General features: G+C 36.7%; 1 protein-coding gene across 1 annotated transcript in view; it reads left to right on the forward strand.

Moving 5' to 3' along the window:
- Positions 1-18,259, forward strand: part of EFL1 (elongation factor like GTPase 1) — a 63,089-nt gene that overhangs the window by 35,182 nt on the left and 9,648 nt on the right. Inside the window, exons 16-19 of the mRNA XM_063169813.1 lie at positions 7,259-7,390; positions 9,800-9,947; positions 13,586-14,589; positions 17,053-17,237. Of these exons, the coding sequence (XP_063025883.1) occupies positions 7,259-7,390; positions 9,800-9,947; positions 13,586-14,589; positions 17,053-17,237 (1,469 nt within the window). The remainder of the gene's footprint in view (positions 1-7,258; positions 7,391-9,799; positions 9,948-13,585; positions 14,590-17,052; positions 17,238-18,259) is intronic.

Consider the following 18,259-nt stretch of genomic DNA (forward strand, 5'->3'; position numbering starts at 1 on the left):
AAATAATAAAATATTGTATGGGGGTTTTTGTCTTCCCATTGTCTACTTAGAAATAAATATTGAGCTTTGCTATGTGTTCAAGTAGAAAGGCTTTGCCTCCATCTCCTTTCTTTTAATGTTAAACAGTTTTCATGCTCAGTCAGATAGAGCACAAGTGATTCCATGCTTCCCTTCCCAGCCTCAGGCTGCTGCCTCCCTCTCCTCTGCCTTCTGAACATCCATGCCTTCCAATGCAGGTGAAATATTTGAAAAAAAAAATGGAAATAAAAATTGAGAAGTGATTGTTTTGATTAATACTTCTGATATCTATTCTCTTCATGATGCTATAACACATGGTCCTCTTTTAATAGGTTTCTGGAATCGACTGTGTGTACACAGCTAACGTTTTGATGGTGGTCCTGCAAAAGATTGTTGTAGTTTTTTCTAATGTAACTAGCCAGAGAAGTTGGTTTAAAATAACTTTTTCTCCTTTTTAAAGTGTAAAATAGCAATATCAAATGTGCCTTTGCTAGATAACTGCTGGAGATTTGTCTTTTTCTTCTGCTAGCTTGAGGGAAGAAATTTGGATCTTTTGGTGTATGTTCCTTTTACAAACTTAGATATTCATATCAAGCCTAAGTCTGAATTATTTTACCAAACACTTCAATGTTTTGTTGAGTTTTGTTAATGGATGAGAGTGTTGTTGTTGGTGGTGGAGTTTTGGTGTTTTAATTTTTTTTGTTTAATAGTTTTCTGATTTTACCAGTAGGAACCAGCAGTGGATGGGCCAGCATGTGTGAACATGCAGGGAGGCCTCCAGAGCTACACATGAATCATTTCTCATCTTCACAGAAAGATAGCTAGAGTCTTCAGAGAGTGTAGTTAAAGCTGTGTTGAATAGAAGACTTTCTTTTTTCTTAGAGGATTGCTGGGCAATTTTTTTCCCTGCATAGGATGCTTCATAGGAATTCAGCTGATCTGTTTTCCAGTAAAACATGCAATTTAATTTGTTTATTTATAAAAGCACATTTACTATTACTAAATAAAAACCCTCAACAACAAATCAGCATTTCAAAAGACTTGTAGATTATCAAAGTAAATATGTTAAACAACTATTCCTAAATTTCATATGTTTGGGACAGCAACCTTTCTCAACTGGTGCTGAAGTTCTGGTAGTAATTTTTTTTAAAACATTAAGTAAATTCAGATGAATTGCTGTTGGGTCAAATTAAAATAATCTATATAAATTAATTATAAATCTAAAATTTGGTTTGTGTTTCAGAAACCCTTGCAGAGTTTTGTGTGGCACTAAATGCTTCCCACATGCAGTAATGGAAGCATTGATTTGACTTAGAGGCTGTAACTGAAGTGAGCTCCAGTGCCTGTGTGGTCACATTGCACAGAGATCAGTCCACATATTTACTGTTCTTCAGGATTGCTGCTTTCAGGTGATGTCAGGTTGAGCTGGTGTGTGGAAAGGAATTTTAATGTGTGGGCTAAGGCAAAATATATTGCATATATATTGCTGAAGACAGCTACTGACCATTTTATAAAACCACAAAAGGTGCTGTTCGGTGCCTTTATCAAGAATGCTCTACAGTTAAAAGGTTAAAGTAATTTTAATTGGAGTAAAGATTTTTTTTTCCTTTTTTCTTTTTTTTTTCCTGTGGAGCTACAAGTGTATTGATTTCATAATACATAAAGATGGATGCAGGTCTGTTACAGATCTAAGTATGAAATTCCTAGGTTTCTGTGCTAAAATGACACTGAAACATAAATGTTGAAAAATTGGAATAATTTTCTTCAGTCTTGAGCTCCAAAAATTAGTATGGCATGATAAATGAAATAATTCTGTACTGTAAGAAAAACATGATTATTTGAAATACTTTCATTTCTGTAGTTATTGGTCTCATTAAGCAGCTTAAGGAAATCAATATTTCATCTTGACTACAACCGTTTGTAAATCCAGAAGTCGGATTTGGAATGTTAACAGATTTTGGTTTAATTCTGTTTACTTTAAAGTAAATTTGTGTTTTAGCAAGCGAATTTCTGACTCAGCTTTGATGTCAGCTTTGTTACACAGACTGATTGCAGGTAGATCTCAAGCCATTCACTGTAACATTTTAAAGATGTTACTGTTTATTGTAAAGGATATTTTTACAGTTTCCTTGAAATTGTTCGTAGTCTCATCTGAAGAAGTATAAGAATGTTAATAATTAGAATTGTCAGCTCAATCAGCACTTAGGGAAATGTGTGTTATCATGCAGTCTAAGGGCCTAATGAAATACATGATATTTTTTCCCAAAGATACTCAGCAGAAGATAAATGAGACTGGTTTACTCATTATGTGTGTTTGCAATCCTTCTAGAAACTCTAATCTAGTAATGGGGTATTTTAGGGGAATGTTCTGTTAGAGTGTATTCTTGCTCTCCTTGCAGCTCTGAAAGCAGACAGCTTTGTTCTTTGAACTGCTGTTCTTTTCCTGAAAGAACTCAGTGGGGTGCTCCAGCACTGTTTCATCTTTCACTTCCTGAGGATTCAGTAGTAAAGTTCTGAGTTGCTTCTTGTGTCAAAAGCTGCTTATTGCATCCAGTGTCTTACCACAATCCTGCCCCTTGGGGAGAGGGAGTTTTGTTCTAGTATTATTTGTAATATGGCTGAGTTTTCTCTCATCTGATCAGAAAGTTAGGCTCAATTTCCCCTCAACTGCTGTGAACTGAAAAGTGAAATTTTATAATAAAATTACTCCTGAACATTTTGGTATTGAGAAACTGAATTCATGTTAATCTCCAGTGCATACTCAGGTAGAACTTGTGTTTTTGAAACTCAGGAAGAAGCTGGGGCAAATGGTTCTACAGTCTGTTGGATACTGGTGATTTTTAGAGATCCAGCTCAGGAAAAAATTGGGAAAGCAGAAAAAGAAATGTTTAATTAAATTTTCTGTAAAATTATTTGATCTGAGAGCTGCTGAAACCATACACATACCTTACAATATTCTTTTTTCCGTGCAAACAATTTCACTTGCCTAGAAACAAGTAAGAATTGAGGGGGAAGTGCACAATTAGAGATGAGAGGAGGAGGCTCACCAGCAATCTGTGCTAACATGTGGTGTGTATTATGGAAAAAGTTGATGAAATCTCAACTAGAATGTGGTCTGTGTCTTGACTTACATTCCCTTCTCTTCTAGAAACAGTTTCTAATATAGAAAGGTCAAATTCTGCCCTCAGATGTCTCTCAGCAGTGCCCCTGAGACACAAGAGAAACATGCTTAAAATCTGGGGTGATAAATGTATAATACAAGTTATTCTTAAGCCATAGTAGTTACTTGTCCCTGCAGTTAGTCTTATAATCTCAGTGATTAGTAAAACCTTTTAAGATTCCTCAAATGTAAAAGGCATACTCTTGTAACTGAGTTTAATCCTACCAAAAGCCACTTTTTCTTTACAAAATCCCTCTTTTCCTTTTTTTTTTTTTTTAGAGACAGTAATGAAAGGCTGGAGGCTGATGCTTAAAATTTTTCTGGCTATAGAGAACCATGATAGTCACCCAATGGGTAACAGTGTGCTAATGTTATAATGTTTCATAATCTTCATCTGCATACTGGGAGAAGGAAAATTATTTGCATAGATTTGAGGAAGAATGATGATTGATATGGAAGCATTTTCCTAGATTTTTTTATTAATTTAATATTATTTGGCAAATATAGCTGTTCTTCTGTTTGTTTTGGTTGACCTTTAGCCTATTTACTTCAAGAACGAGCTGGAAACATCTAGAGCCAATCATACTTTTAAGGTGGATTTGTGAATTTGTTTTCTCATACATTTTTTTTCCATCACATTTTAAAGATGTTTCTTTTAAAATGTCTCTCACAGGGCACAATAAAAATATTTGTATTACTGCTCAAAGAAAATTGTAGAGGTGTCATTGTGTTTGTACAATCCTGTTGAAACAACAGGCACATGCTCACTTTGAGATTTCAGATTGTGTGGATTTACAAACATTTGCCTCACACCTACATAATTCACATGAATTATGGAGGAGCTTGCATGGTTTTCACTGTTCCATAGAGAAGTGCATGGAGCATTTAAACCAGGAGCTTTATATATTGTAAGGTCCTAATCTTTCCAAAGAGGTATCATTGATAAGAAATGATAGATTTCAGTGGAGACAGAGCCTTACTGGGAAGATTACCATCAGCTCTCTGCTTTCCTTAGCTCCTTGTGGTGTTAGTCCAAATCCTGACAAGTCTCCATTCCTAAGCAGCCCGGGATTCCTAAGTGGTGATATCATCAGTGAGAGAAGATAAAGATCGACTGAACTAATGTGCTGAGGCTAGTAACAATGTGGCAGAAGTTAAAATTTAAACAGCTTTCATTCTTCTTTGTTTGATTTTTCACACTGCAAACTAAATTATTCCCTTATCTGATTGAAAAACTTCATCGTGGTGGTGGTGTCTGCCTCATTTTTTTTCAACTTGAAAGAACGTTAAATGCCTAAATCTTTCTACATCAAGAGGAACTAATTACAGATACCTTGAAGTTGATCTTTTATGTGTTCAGATCTTTATAGCTGAATTGAGCTGGAAAAGCATACTTTAAAGGCAGCAAAATTATTGTGTAAGTTGTAGTGGTTACCAGCAAGACATAGAAGTGAAAAGTAAATTGAGACTTGTCTTAAAACTCCTACTCCTTTTGAAAATTTCAGTCATGATGTTCTTATCGCTTTTTACCATTTAGCTTCTATCATATGCTAATATCTGGTGGTACAGGTAGGTATATACTTAATTTATTATTTTTATCTTCTAGGGCAAGTCAGAGAAGGGACTCAAGGAAGAACCTTTGTAAATCTCATATTTCACCACCTCTGTAATAATTCTCCCTGAACCATCATTTGGTCTACTTTTAAAAGCACAAACCACCAACCTCTGAAGGTCTTAGTTACCATTGTCTCACAGGCTTTTTTTAAGGCTTAATTTTTGAGTGATTTTTCTAAGACCTTTCAAGTAGCATATTGATACACATCTGAGATCTGTGATCTCAAATAGAGAACAAATTTCAGTGGTCTGGACAATAACTAACTTTAAGATTTATGTATCATCATACTTAGTGGAATACTTCCATTGATGACATGTGGTACTTTGGAATTAGTTCTGTTACCTCTTCCTCTAAAATTATTCAGAAAACACATTAGCAGTTACTTAGTAATCGCGTTGTACAAAAAGAGTATCCAAGAATCTTTATAGATTTTTTCCAACATTCATTCATAAGAATTTTTTAATTAAATAGATTCAACATGGCTGGACACAGCTTTCTGCTAGCTCACACACTTCAGCAATTAAAACACTCAGGTTATAAGCCTAACAGATTTTCATGAAAACTGACAGTTTTTTGTTTTTAGTATATTACTGGTACCATACTCATATATTTCATGTATTTTTGCCTTCAAATGTGAAACAGAAGAGCAAAAAGCTTCAATTTTTGTTTATGACATTAAAAGTACAGGAACGTGTTAAGAGAAGAGTGAGTCTATCTGAAGTAAGATTTGGTAACTTTATTTCTCTGGTTCACATTACACTGTGCAAAGAAGCTGTTCACCTCCCATTCTAAATCATTTTCATTTTACCAGCTGGAGAAGATCAGAATAAAATGGACCCATCCCTTTTCTCAGTCCCTGGTGGTGGTGATGATCCAGCATTTGTTTTTCATTCAAACCACATGTTGAATAAGTGAAAAAGAGGAAATACATGCTGGTCATAGGTCAGGTGCAACACAGAGTTTATACAGATTTATTTTCTTTGTAGCATCTGCAATCCTGCATTTAAAGCCATTGAATGTTGTTCTGCTTCCAGTTATTTTGAGGCAGGTTTTCTTATATAATGACATTTTGGGTTTTGGATTACCCTGCTGGCCAGGCATCCAGCTTGCAGAGCTGGAGGAACAGCCTGATTCTGCAGCTGAATCTGCAGTAGAACTCAAACTCCAGACCTCAAACTCTTGCGTGATCTCATAGGGTGGAAGCTGACCCTCTTTGTTTCTGGCCTCAAATGAAGAAAGCTAAGCCAAAAAAAATTTTAAAAAACCTGGTAAAGTATTAGGGTGATAGTGGGGAGTTGGGGTGAAGAACTTCTCAGGCATGTAGGAGAGAATTAGTAGGAAGGAGAACAAATATCCTGCAGTCTACAATGGGAATTTGATTTTTAAGCAGATACAGATTATGAGCTGAAGGTTTCAGTTTTCTCTGGCATTACAAGTTGCATGCTCATTTAATTCATACTCCATTAGAACTGCAAAGCTCATTGCTTATGATTGAAGGAGCATCAGGAAAAGTGATTGTATAAATTGATATCAGCTTTATTTGTTGTCTTTATTATTCACACACTTCTAGTTGTGTTTTAATAGCTTTGACTAAATTATGAATGATGTGCGGTTGGTTAGGAATTTGAAGGCAATAATTTCACATTCTCTTAAATGTGCCAGCCAGCCAAAACTCAGTATGCATTTACAGCAGCTATTTTGCAGATTTATAGCTAATATTTTTTTCTATATTTTCTCTTATCACTACCATTTAATCTGACTTTTCTTCAACTTGTCAGTATTATAATGTATAATAGAATGAGAATTAATAGCTTACAATGGGATGAATTCATTTTTTACAAGAATCAAGTTGGACAAAAAGTGAATCCCAAATGGGCATGAGGGGGTGGGAAGAAAAAAAAAAGCATTCTTCACAATAATAATAATGAAGCACTGGAGGAGGTTGCCAGCAGAGGCTGTGCAGTCTCTACTGTGAGAAGTGTTTAAACCTTGAGAAGAAGGTCCTGGGCAACTCTATCTAATTGTGAAGTTTGCCCTGCTTTTGCCTGGATGTTGCACTGGATGACCATTGCTGGCCTCGTGCAATCTAAATTTTTCTAAATTTAAACCACCAGAATTAAATCTGAGCTGTACAAAGGCTTGGACATATTAGAAGGGAAAAAATTCCTCATGTCCTTTCTGTTCTTCAGAGCTATAAACATGCCTTTTAAAATACTGAGGGAATGCAGTGGGAACTGTGAGACTAAATATCAAGTGTCACACCAGAGACTTAAGAACCCAGTTTATGGACAAGTATCTTAACAGATACTTTATATGAACAATGAGGAATTCTTGAATCCTCCTTTTGTAATTAGAATGATTTCACCTTTTATTAACTTGATGGTCAAGTTCTTAGTATCATTTAATATGACAGTTGGTGATATTTTTTTGTTTTTTGCCTTGTGTTTTTTTCCAATTTCTATTAGGGATAGGAGGCCTGCAAGATTTTGTGCTGAAGTCTGCAACACTGTCAACATCACCTGCCTGTCCACCATTTACACCTCTCAACTTCGAAGCTACCCCGATTGTGCGAGTAGCAGTTGAACCCAAACATCCAAGTAAGCTTCAGAAGGGATGGGGATGGTAACACCAGCTCAGTGTGGCTGCAGTGCAGCTTCCAGCCCTCAGTGATTTGGCTAGTTTATGAGCTAGCCACTGAATCAGAGACTTGCCCAATATAAAATAAACCCTCAGGTTGCCTGGAGGGCAGCGTGGGTTGTTCCAGCTGCCTCGCTCTTGTCTCAGTAGGTGAGGGCACACAGGAGAAGTTGTTGTGCCCTTTTGTGACAGATTTGTTCACAAGTCAGACACTGCATGGGTTAACAGTTCAGTGTTCTTTACTGTGAAGGTGAGCAGATCTGTGGGTTGTGTCTGCTGCTCTTCTTTAATGGGTGTCAGCAAGCTTGTGGTACTGCTTCTTGGTGCCCCCATCCCACTTCCTCCAAACAGAGTGGGATACCTCTGGCTTTATTTGAATTTCAGCCCAATTTCCATCTGTTGTTGTAGCATTGGTAGAACCAAAATAACTGGCTTTATGTTCAGTTGCAAAATACTCTGACACTGAGATTACATGTTTTTTTAGAGAGCCATTGGACAGCTTGGCAGCTCTTTGTTTCATGTGTTTGAGTAACAGATAATCATATATTGTACATCCTACATTTGTTAAAGCAGTTTTGAAAGTATTGGAAATTACTGGTTCTGCAGATTGTAGTATTAAGTTCAAAATATTAAAGGAATGTAGTTCTAAAACTACTGACCAGTTTGGGGGTAATTTTTGTTCCTTAAGAAATGAAGCTGGTTCACTGTTGCACCATTACTTAGTTTCTCCTCCTCAGTAGCTTCTGAGTTTATGATCTGAACTAAATTTTTAGGGGGCCTGAAAGTGGTTAAATGTGCAGAAGTCTCCTGAAAATTCACTGTTGCTTGCAATAACAGGAAGACAAGCAAAATGTGGCCAATGCACTTGCCCAGAGAGCTGTGCGTAGTCTTGAGGTGGCCTTCACATGTTCTTACATGTGTGCATTGCACTGCCACATCAGACCTGCTTCAAAACTACATCTGCTTATGTTGAAAAATGACTCATAAAAATTATTTCTCAATGTACATTTTACAAAATTACTGCATGTCTTCACGCTCATGTCAAAATCTTCCTTTATGATTGCCATAAGCTTCAAAAGAAAAAAAGTGCTCATCATTCCATGAGCTTAAATGCAGAGACAAAGTTAAAAGTCTGTGTTCAACTCTGTTGGCCATGTGAAATAACACTGCGGTTTTTCCACTTTTCATTTGTTTTGTTGTTTTTCATGGATATTTTTTTGTTACACCCTTACAAGCTGAGCAATAAACAATATCATATTTCTTTTAATAGTCTCCAAGTGAATGACAACTTTAATGTCACTCTTCCTTCTGAATATGAATATACATTCCTGGAAACCCCTGGGGTATTCTCTACTGCCTGTGTAAAATAAAAAAAGAATTCCTAATTAATTTCTTTAAATTGTGTTCATTATGAAAGGCTGCTGACATGGGGTGTTTATGCATAGCTTTGATGTAATCTAGCCAAATTTGACTCAGCTGTGCTTGTTCATTCTCCATTAACTTTAAGACAGCTCATTTTAAACACCTTCATTTTAGGGACAGCTGTGATTTGTTTCACTGAAAAGCTCTCACATTCCTGATTTTTCCTCTTTTCAGATTTTAATTACTTTAAAGCTTTCTAGTGGCTTACAGCTACTTTAAAATCCTTCCTGTGCTTTATTTGCAGTTATGCCTTCTAAGTAATCCATATGGAATGCTTTTACTTTTATTTTAGTAAAGTTAATATTTTTTTATTTGGAGCATTTTAAGCATTAGCAGTTTAGAAGTTGCTACACTTAGTTATATAAGATTGCAAGGAAATGAAGTTATTTACTGAAAGATGACTTTAAAAAGTTGTCATAGATAAGAAAGGTTATAATTTGATAATTTGTGAAAATGAGGAGTGAAGTCTTGAATTTTTTAATCACTTAATTTTGATAAAATTCAGGGGTTTTATTGGGTGTGAGCTGATCATGAGCTGTATCTGAAGTTAACTGTGTATAGGAAGCAACATAGCACAGTCATAGTCAATAGGTGACCTGTTCTACTGAACCTGCTGTAAAGCTGTGTAAACAAAAAATGTGCAATCCATTGAAGTGTGGTGTTATATGGTTATATTTGTGTGATGTGAATTTTGTCATCAGTACGTAAATTGTTGGTGACAAATGCTGAGTGCAGCTTATGTTTTCAGTTGGTGCTCTCAAACCTCGCTGCTCTGTGTGACTCATAAGCAGAAAATTGCCCACTGAAAGTTTTTGTGTATTCCTAAAATACCCATTTGTGTTCAAGCTTCCATAAAAATGAGTGTTACTATTTCTCAGTTTAAGTCTATCCTATTTTGAGTATTCCTTTCCCAGTATTCCTTTGTTAATAATACCCTGTTTTGCCAGGTGATATGCCTCAGCTGGTCAGAGGGATGAAACTTTTAAACCAAGCTGATCCATGTGTGCAGGTTTTAATCCAGGAGACAGGAGAACATGTGCTGGTGACAGCAGGAGAAGTTCATCTTCAGCGCTGCTTGGATGACCTGAAAGAAAGGTTAGAGGGGCAAGGAGGAAGAAATATTTTTAGTTCAGTAGGTGTCTGTTGTATTTCTCTGTCAGATGGATATCTTTGATTTATATTCTGGTAAAATAGAGCTTTATCCACAAACAGTTTTTACCATTGAGTCATAAATGTACCTTTTTGTAGCTATAAAATTTATCTGTAGTTTGGCAGAAGCCACTAGTTCATTACTTCTATACATCTAACACAGACTTGGGGCACTTTCTAGAAATTACGAAATGCAGTACTTTCAAAAGTCTAATTAAGAATGTAATGTGGTATTTGTACAAAATAAAAACTGAGGGACTCATGTCTGAACTCAAAAAAATCATAAAGCACCAAGACCAAAATTGTATGTGCACACTCTATCCTGTGCCTTTTCTCACTGATTGTTTTTTCAAAGGTTAATCTGTTCTCATTCATGAGTTATATTTTTTTTGCAAGCACACATGCATATATTTAGTATCCTCTAATGTTTCTTCAAATGGCAGAAGAACAGATGTCTGTAACAATCCCATCCTGTAACTTCATTTACTAAAGCATTTCTGATATTTCTGCCACATACATTTACTGGCATTTTCTTCGTAAACCAAAGAGCAAACCTGATGAGTGGTTGAATGTTTATCTTACTGCACCCATACTCATTTTAGTTAATATCAGAGAAATGTAGTTTCTTATGAAAATGAGACTGGATCACTTGTAAAACTGGATGTATGTTTTAATGGTTATTCTCATTACAACTTACTGCAATGTATTTTTACTGCTTCTAAAAAATTATTATTTTTTATTGATACATGTTGCTCAAATGTAATGTGTTTGAACAAAACTGGTTGTGCCTGTCTTCAGCTGCAGTTTGCATAGCAGGATTTTATTATTGGCAATGGTCCAAATCTGAAAAAAAGAAAGTTAAAATAATACTCCATGACAGGATAATAGGATTATAGTGAGCAGCTAGTAGGACTTACTTAGATTCATTTGTGTACATTTTCATCCCTAAACTTGTGTTTAATGTACATGATTTTGGAGGTTTTTATGAGTTGTCATCTAATTTGTCTTTTGTTAAGAGAATGGTAGCCTGTCAAAAGTGACCATTTTGCACCCCTGTGCCTATGGCATTGTGAGCAGAAACAAGAAACACCTGGAGGCACAGATGAGCTGGGCTCTCACCATTGTCCTGCCTGACTGTGGTTCATGATTTCTCAGTTGGGTTCCAGCTCCCAAAAGGAGTTGGGAGCAGGTGTGCTCACTATGGAGCTCATGCTCCTTCTAAATCTCTCAGGATTTGGCACATTTTAGTTGCCATCCCTCACACACCAGCTCGTGGTGAAGCTTTGAGAGGCTACCTAGAACAGAGGCTAGACAGAGTAAAGAAATGAAATAGGTATTTATTTAAAAAGCCTTCAGAGGACACACCTTGGACACTACAATAGCCTGGCGAGGACTACACCCAGGATGGACTCTGAGTTAAGAGTTTTCACACTTTTGTAAGTTTTGGTCCATTTCCATATTGGGGTTAATTTTCGAATTGCAGCTTCAGATTATGAAGTCCCGTCCTCCCAGACTGCTCTCCTCAATTCACTGCTGTTTACACTTTTTGGGCCTGAAGCTGCAGTGGTGTCCTTGGTTCTGGGGCTGGGAAAGGATTTTGTCTAACTAAACTGAAGAGAACTTGCTCACACTTTATATGAAGTTCAGAGTTATATATGAATGCAGTACAGAATCTGGAAAATATGAAAGCCAAAACTTAAGGCATCAGTGGGACAAGAATTGTCCCTTCCTTCTCTCCCCATTTTGTAGAAGAAAAGCTCCAGAATGGGATTCTTGTCTTGCTCCATTCCTCATGGATTCTGTGCTAATTCTGACAGTGGTAAACTGGCACTACTTAACTATTAAAATGTGGAAAGGAGAAATTATGCTCTGAACTGTGCCCTTTGTTTCTGTATAAATGTTTAACGTGTTCTAAGTGCACATAATATGGAAAGAGTGAACTAGGGATCAAGACAGCATATAATAACCTTAAAATGTGACCCACAAGTTTTTCCTCCAAAATATTGGCAAAGGTTTTTCAAAATACTTGAGTCCCACTTGAAGTAAGAGAGCAGGATACTGATGTTGGCATCTACCACAATTGCATCAACTGGGTTTTGCAGATTTGATGCTTTTGGACATGTTACAGCAGTTGGGGAGGTTCTGCTGAATTCAAACTACATTGCATTGTCAAGATTTTATTCAGACTTTTTCAAAGGCGCATATTTAATTTTAGCTTTCCCACTGTGTATTTAGAAAATTATGTTCAAGTGACACTTATTGTCAGAGATGTGAAGAGACATGGAAACAACTAAAAGATTAGTCATCTGTGTTCATCTAAATCATTAAATATGGATGTTCTGCTTGATTTCACCAAATTTATATTTTTTTGTTCCCAATTAGTTATTTTTGAATAGAGTAAGAAATTAGACCTTGTAACTTTCAACATTTTATTTTCTGCATTGTACAATAGAAATTTTTAGACATTTCTTTCCCAGAAGCATTGCAAATACTAAGCATGAGGGGATTAAGTTACCCTTTTCAGAATGAGAAACAGAGAATTAAGGTAATGGTGACATATGGGTGGGTTTGTGTTTGGTTTTTTGGTATAATGCAAATTCTGGAAAGAACTGCAAAAGGGATAATTCTCCTCGTTCTGACTCCCATGGAAATAAATCTTACAATTGTATTTGCCTTTCTTCTGCAACTTTTTTTATCACTGCCAAAATTTACTGGAACATAGGAAATTTTGGTTAGTCCTTCTGCTGTCATTTAATGATCCTGCTCAGAGCTCATGGATGTTAAGGAGGATACACAGCACTGATCTTTGAGTCTGTCACAGAATAATAATTTCTCCTTTTTTCTTGCTGTCATTCACAACATTTGACATACCTAAAATCACCTGACTTTAAAGCATCACTTTATAGCATTAAGCTTTTATAATTGTGATTATCAGACAAAGCTCTGTTAGGCTTTCTCAGTGCTTCATCTTCTTTGGGCATCTCCCTGTGTGAGCAGTTGTGCTGGCTTACACCAAGTGTCCATCTCTGTCTGAGCAGTGTGGCCAACAGCAGGGATAGGAGGAGTAAAACTGGAGTAATTGTGATGCTTTCCCAGGCTTCTGTCATTTTCAGTCCAGGGCCCTTTGTGGTTTGGTTGTCAGTTAATCCTGGTCAGCCTTTCCCATACCCCATGTGGTTTTGTAGGTCTCTGTTGCACCCTTGGAACATCTGAAGGCTTCTTGTCCTTGAGTTCCTTTGATCATCTTTATTCTCAGTTTTTTTCTAGTTCTGTTTCGTTTGAGGGCAGAGAACAGCACATACTTTCCAAGATGTGGGTGAACCAGTGATTTATGCAGAGGCATTGCAATGCTTTTGCTTTTATTTTCTTGAGTTCCTTTCCAAATATTTCTGAAGACATAAAAGGCAGTGCTTCTTTTTTGAAGTACATAAAATTTGAGTTTGAAATGCATTACCTAGTAATCTATGTTGCAATCAGATTTCTTCATGAACATCTGTTCCGTGTTAAGGCTGTTGCCCTACCTCCCACCCCCAAGTTTAAAACTATTTCAAGATTTTAAACTAATTCTTAACTTTGTTTTGCAGGTTTGCAAAGGTGCAGATCAGTGTGTCCGCTCCTATTATACCCTTCAGAGAGACCATAACAAGACCTCCCAAAGTTGACATGGTGAACGAAGAAATAGGAAAACAGCAGAAAGTTGCTGTCATACACCAAACAAAAGAAGACCAAAATAAAATTCCTGAAGGAATTCAGGTTGATTCAGATGGGCTTGTTACAATTAATACTCCAAATAAACAAGCTACTCTGAGTGTGAGAGCAATGCCACTCCCTGAGGAGGTAACTCGGCTTCTTGAAGAAAACAGTGACTTAATTCGAACTATGGAACAGCTCAACACATCTCTGAATGAAGAGAAAAAAACACATGAGATAAATCAGAAGACTCTTGATAGAATCAAAGAATTCAAACAAAAGTTGGAGAAAAATCTTCAGGGAAGAAAGTGGAGAAATGCAGTTGATCAGATCTGGTCATTTGGACCACGGAAGTGTGGGCCTAATATTTTGTTACATAATTTTGGGGGCTATAAAAGATCTGTGTGGCAGTGCCTTGGGAATTCTGTGAAAGAAGTAGGTAAATACAGAGACTTTGACAACAGCATAGTGAGTGGATTTCAGCTGGCTACACTTTCAGGTCCCATGTGTGAAGAGCCTCTCATGGGTGTTTGTTTTTCAGTGGAAAAATGGGAATTAAGTAAAGCTGGAGATAGTCTGTCAAATAGTAGGCAGGATTCAGGGGAATTTGATACCACAGAACATCAGCAAAATGAAGATAATACTCTAGAAAGCAGTTGCAGTGGTGAAGGTCCCAGTGCAAATGAACACCAGGACAGGAACCAAAGTGGCACAGACTCACCTGAGAAAGTGAATAAGCACAAAGGAGAATTACCACTTGCAGATTGTTATGGCCCTTTCACTGGACAGCTGATTGCCACCATGAAGGAAGCCTGTCGTTACGCTCTGCAGGCAAAGCCACAGAGACTCATGGCAGCAATGTACACCTGTGAAATCATGGCTACTGCAGAAGTTTTAGGTAAGACTGGCAAAAGAAACCTTTGCCAAGAATTTCCCTTCTGATTTCTAAGGTGAGACTGAATCAGAAGGTATGACTTCATTGAAGGTTTTGTCAGGAGTCTTTTATAGTTCTCCAGTAGATTCTCCAATGGCTTTGGTATGCCTGTAATATTTACACTATTCTGAATGAGAATTCAGCATTCTTCTTGCTTGTCTGAACCATAGACATAAAGAACAATGCTGCACCTCTGTGAAATGCAAGATACAAAATGTTGCCTTTCTATAGAGTTTCTGTAAGGTCAGCTTTGGTAACCATGAATATCAGCACTGTGCCTCATAATTAAGCATAAATTCCATGAAGAGAAGGGAAACCTCTCCTGTTTATTAAGGGAGTGCAAGATCTTAGAAAATGCCATATCAAGATATTTTAATACAGTAATACAAAAATAAAATCAGGAAAAGGAATATTAAATTATTGTTGCAGTCCAGCTGGTAAATTTGTATTTTTAAGTAGCATCTGTATCCTTCTGGTATGCAAGTTTCTCAACCCAGTGCATGCCAAATGGTGTCACTGATATTACCTTACCACTTACACCTACTTAAACTTGTTTTTATGACCTACTTGTGACACCACTTAACTGTATTTGTTCCTGGAGTGTTCCATGGGAGTTGCTTGCATGCTGATTCTGATCCAATGTATTTAAGCTATCAGCAATTTTACTTTGACTGTACTAATCATGGCACAAGTTGCAGCATATCCCACATACAATAATTAAATATTTGGTTACTTGTAAAAAATGTCAGCTGTTGTGCACACAGTCATACTGATAGCAGTCCAAAGACCAAAAATTACAGTTTTTGTAATGAAGATAAATGCCTTTGAGTGAGCAACTGTTTTGTGCAGATGCATGATCCTGCTCTTTGCTGGAGGTACCCTGTAGTAGCCCTGGCAAAGGATGTGCTGCCATGGGCTTACAGGCACATTACCCTAAACATCCCCTACTATGGCAGGGAACTTTGGCATTTCAGACACTTTCCTAATGTGTAAGATAACTAACAGCTGTCAGAACTGGACTGTGTATTGTTCCTGTTCCAGAAGCACTTTGGCACATTGCTTCTGAGTCTCTAAATCAAGCTATAAGCAAGGTACCAATTTTTAAACCTCAGAAACACTGTATAAATTGCTGTTTTCCAAACTACTCAATACCCAAAAGGCATGATTGTTTACACTGAAGTAATAAACATGCATTGGCTCATCTATTGTGCCATAAACCCAAATGGAAACATGGCTTTTTAATGCATATATATATATATATTTAATGAGTGCAATTTAGGACTCAGACATGCAAACGAATTAGTACAGTCTAATGAATGTGAATTGTAATAGCCATGGACATGCACTTAGTTCATTACAAATTCATGGGTTTAATATTTCTTGTGGAAACTTCAACTAATAAATTGCATCCTCATTAGGAGGTGTGAAAAGCAGGCCTTCAATGCAGCCAGGCTTGGCAGTTGACATGTGTCAAACCACTGCCTTTTGTATCTTTGTTCTTTCCTTTGGCATTCCATACATTGATACCTTGGGAATTTTAATATATCTCCATATTGGCCTGCTTCTTTCTGAGGTGGTAGCTTCTGCAAAAGTGAAGTCTTCTGTGTTCTCAGAATATAAAACTTTTTCCATCAAACAATCAATAAATCAAACTGAAGCTGAGGTGAGGAGCAGGGAGGGGGGACACTGTTCTTAAGTGCTTTTCTTGTGCTTACTATCTTGATCAACACAAATGTATTTGTTAGTTTTTGTCTGTAAGTTACTTTCAAAAACATGATACCTACTATGAAGTCAAACATGGGCATTTTCACAGCTACTTTTCATGACATGCATGCAGTATTTCAATAGATTGAATATAAACTTGGGAAGGAAAATTGAAATTATCCATGACTAACTTAAGACTGAATTTATTAACAAACCTGTTGAACTCATTAAACTTAATAAACATGTAGTATTTCAGATAAACTATTTTTTGTGGTTGGAATAGCTCTGCACTATCTGAGGCAAGTACCATGTAGGGATATGGTCATCCAAGCAAATTTCTACCAGTAGCTTAGATACAATTCCTGAAACACAACAATACTTCTCAGTAATGATTCTCAAATATTTGATTATAAGAAAAAGTGCAAGTTAGGCACATAATCTAGCAAAGTGCCTTGTAAAAATGAAATGGACATAGATGTATTCATCCAGCAGTAACAATGTATTAGATGTTACTCAGATGGTTTTGCACATGGTATAGCAGAATATGTTGTTTGAATTTAGTGTGTCCATTTAATTGACTTACAAAAAAGAGTTTTAGCCAAAAAAAAATTATGCATTTTACTTAAAGCTGAGCCTTCCTGAACAAACATTGCTGTATTTCTGTTCATGGTGTATTCAGGATGTGAATATGTTGGTGAGCTGATGAGAGTTGTGTCTCTGCAGGTCGTGTGTATGCTGTGCTGTCCAAAAGGGAAGGCAGAGTGCTGCAGGAGGAGATGAAGGAGGGCACGGATGTGTTTATTATTAAGGCAGTCCTGCCAGTAGCAGAAAGCTTTGGCTTTGCTGATGAAATCAGGAAGAGAACCAGTGGCCTGGCCAGTCCACAGCTGGTGTTCAGCCACTGGGAGGTAAAAATATCTATTCATTCCATCTGTTTTGGTGATCTATTTCCTGTAGATGTGGCAGACTGGAATAATAAGCAGAAAAGGTTAAGTTTTGGTCAAGACATTTGATTAATTCCTTTTTGAAATGAGGAAAAAAGCCTTATATTATTTCTTTTTGTACATATGCTGTTCAGAAATGTATTTATATTTTGTTTAGATGGTCTTTTTATTTCAATAGCAAGTAAGTCTTTCATAAATGAAACTGTTTCTTTATAGATATGTTTTCCTGTATTTATGTGCCCTTTTTCATGAGTTCTCTGGTAAACTTGTTTGGGGTATGGGAAAAAAACCAAAACCACAAAACAGCCCCAACCTACCACTAACAGAAAATAAATGTATCAGCAAATCTAATGCACATGAAAGTTAACCTCTTAAGGTCTAGCAGGCACCTTCCATATTCCAAGCCAACATAAATTTTCATGCTTAAAAGACAAACTGAATAGATTTCATTCTCTCAAAATTAAGTCTGTTGATAGTAAGTAGTGGTGCCCTCAAAATCATTTCTTTTTGGTCATCTCTGTCACTTAAAGAAATGAAGAGTTGAATGTGAAGGTGTAAATCAAGTGGGAGAACTGCTGAGGAGTGTCATCAGCTGAAAGTGTAGTTTATTTCTATGATGTGGAGAGTAGATATTCAGGGGGAAAAATAAAAGGCTGTAAATCAGAGCTCCTTGTTCAAGAATAACACACCTTCGTTGTCAGGCTCCTCAGAAGACTCCACTGAAGAAGCTAAAAATGGTTTCAAGGGCAAAAGTCAGTGGGTATAAACTTTTCACCTTAAATTTTTAAAGTAACTTCAAAGTCTAGGTTTTTCTGGGTTTGGTTGGGGGTGTTTGTTTGTTGGTTCTGGTCAAGCCTTCCTTTATTTGGTGTTAGAAAACAACAGAATCTTTTGTAAATGGATGAAAAAAATCTTTCTTTGTTTGATCCTTGATTTATTTTGTCACCTCAAGTGTCAAGTCTCTGAGTACAACCAACTGTAGATTT

The sequence above is a fragment of the Melospiza melodia genome, chromosome 15 (assembly GCF_035770615.1).
Source record: "Melospiza melodia melodia isolate bMelMel2 chromosome 15, bMelMel2.pri, whole genome shotgun sequence".
Classification (NCBI taxonomy): Eukaryota; Metazoa; Chordata; class Aves; order Passeriformes; family Passerellidae; genus Melospiza; species Melospiza melodia.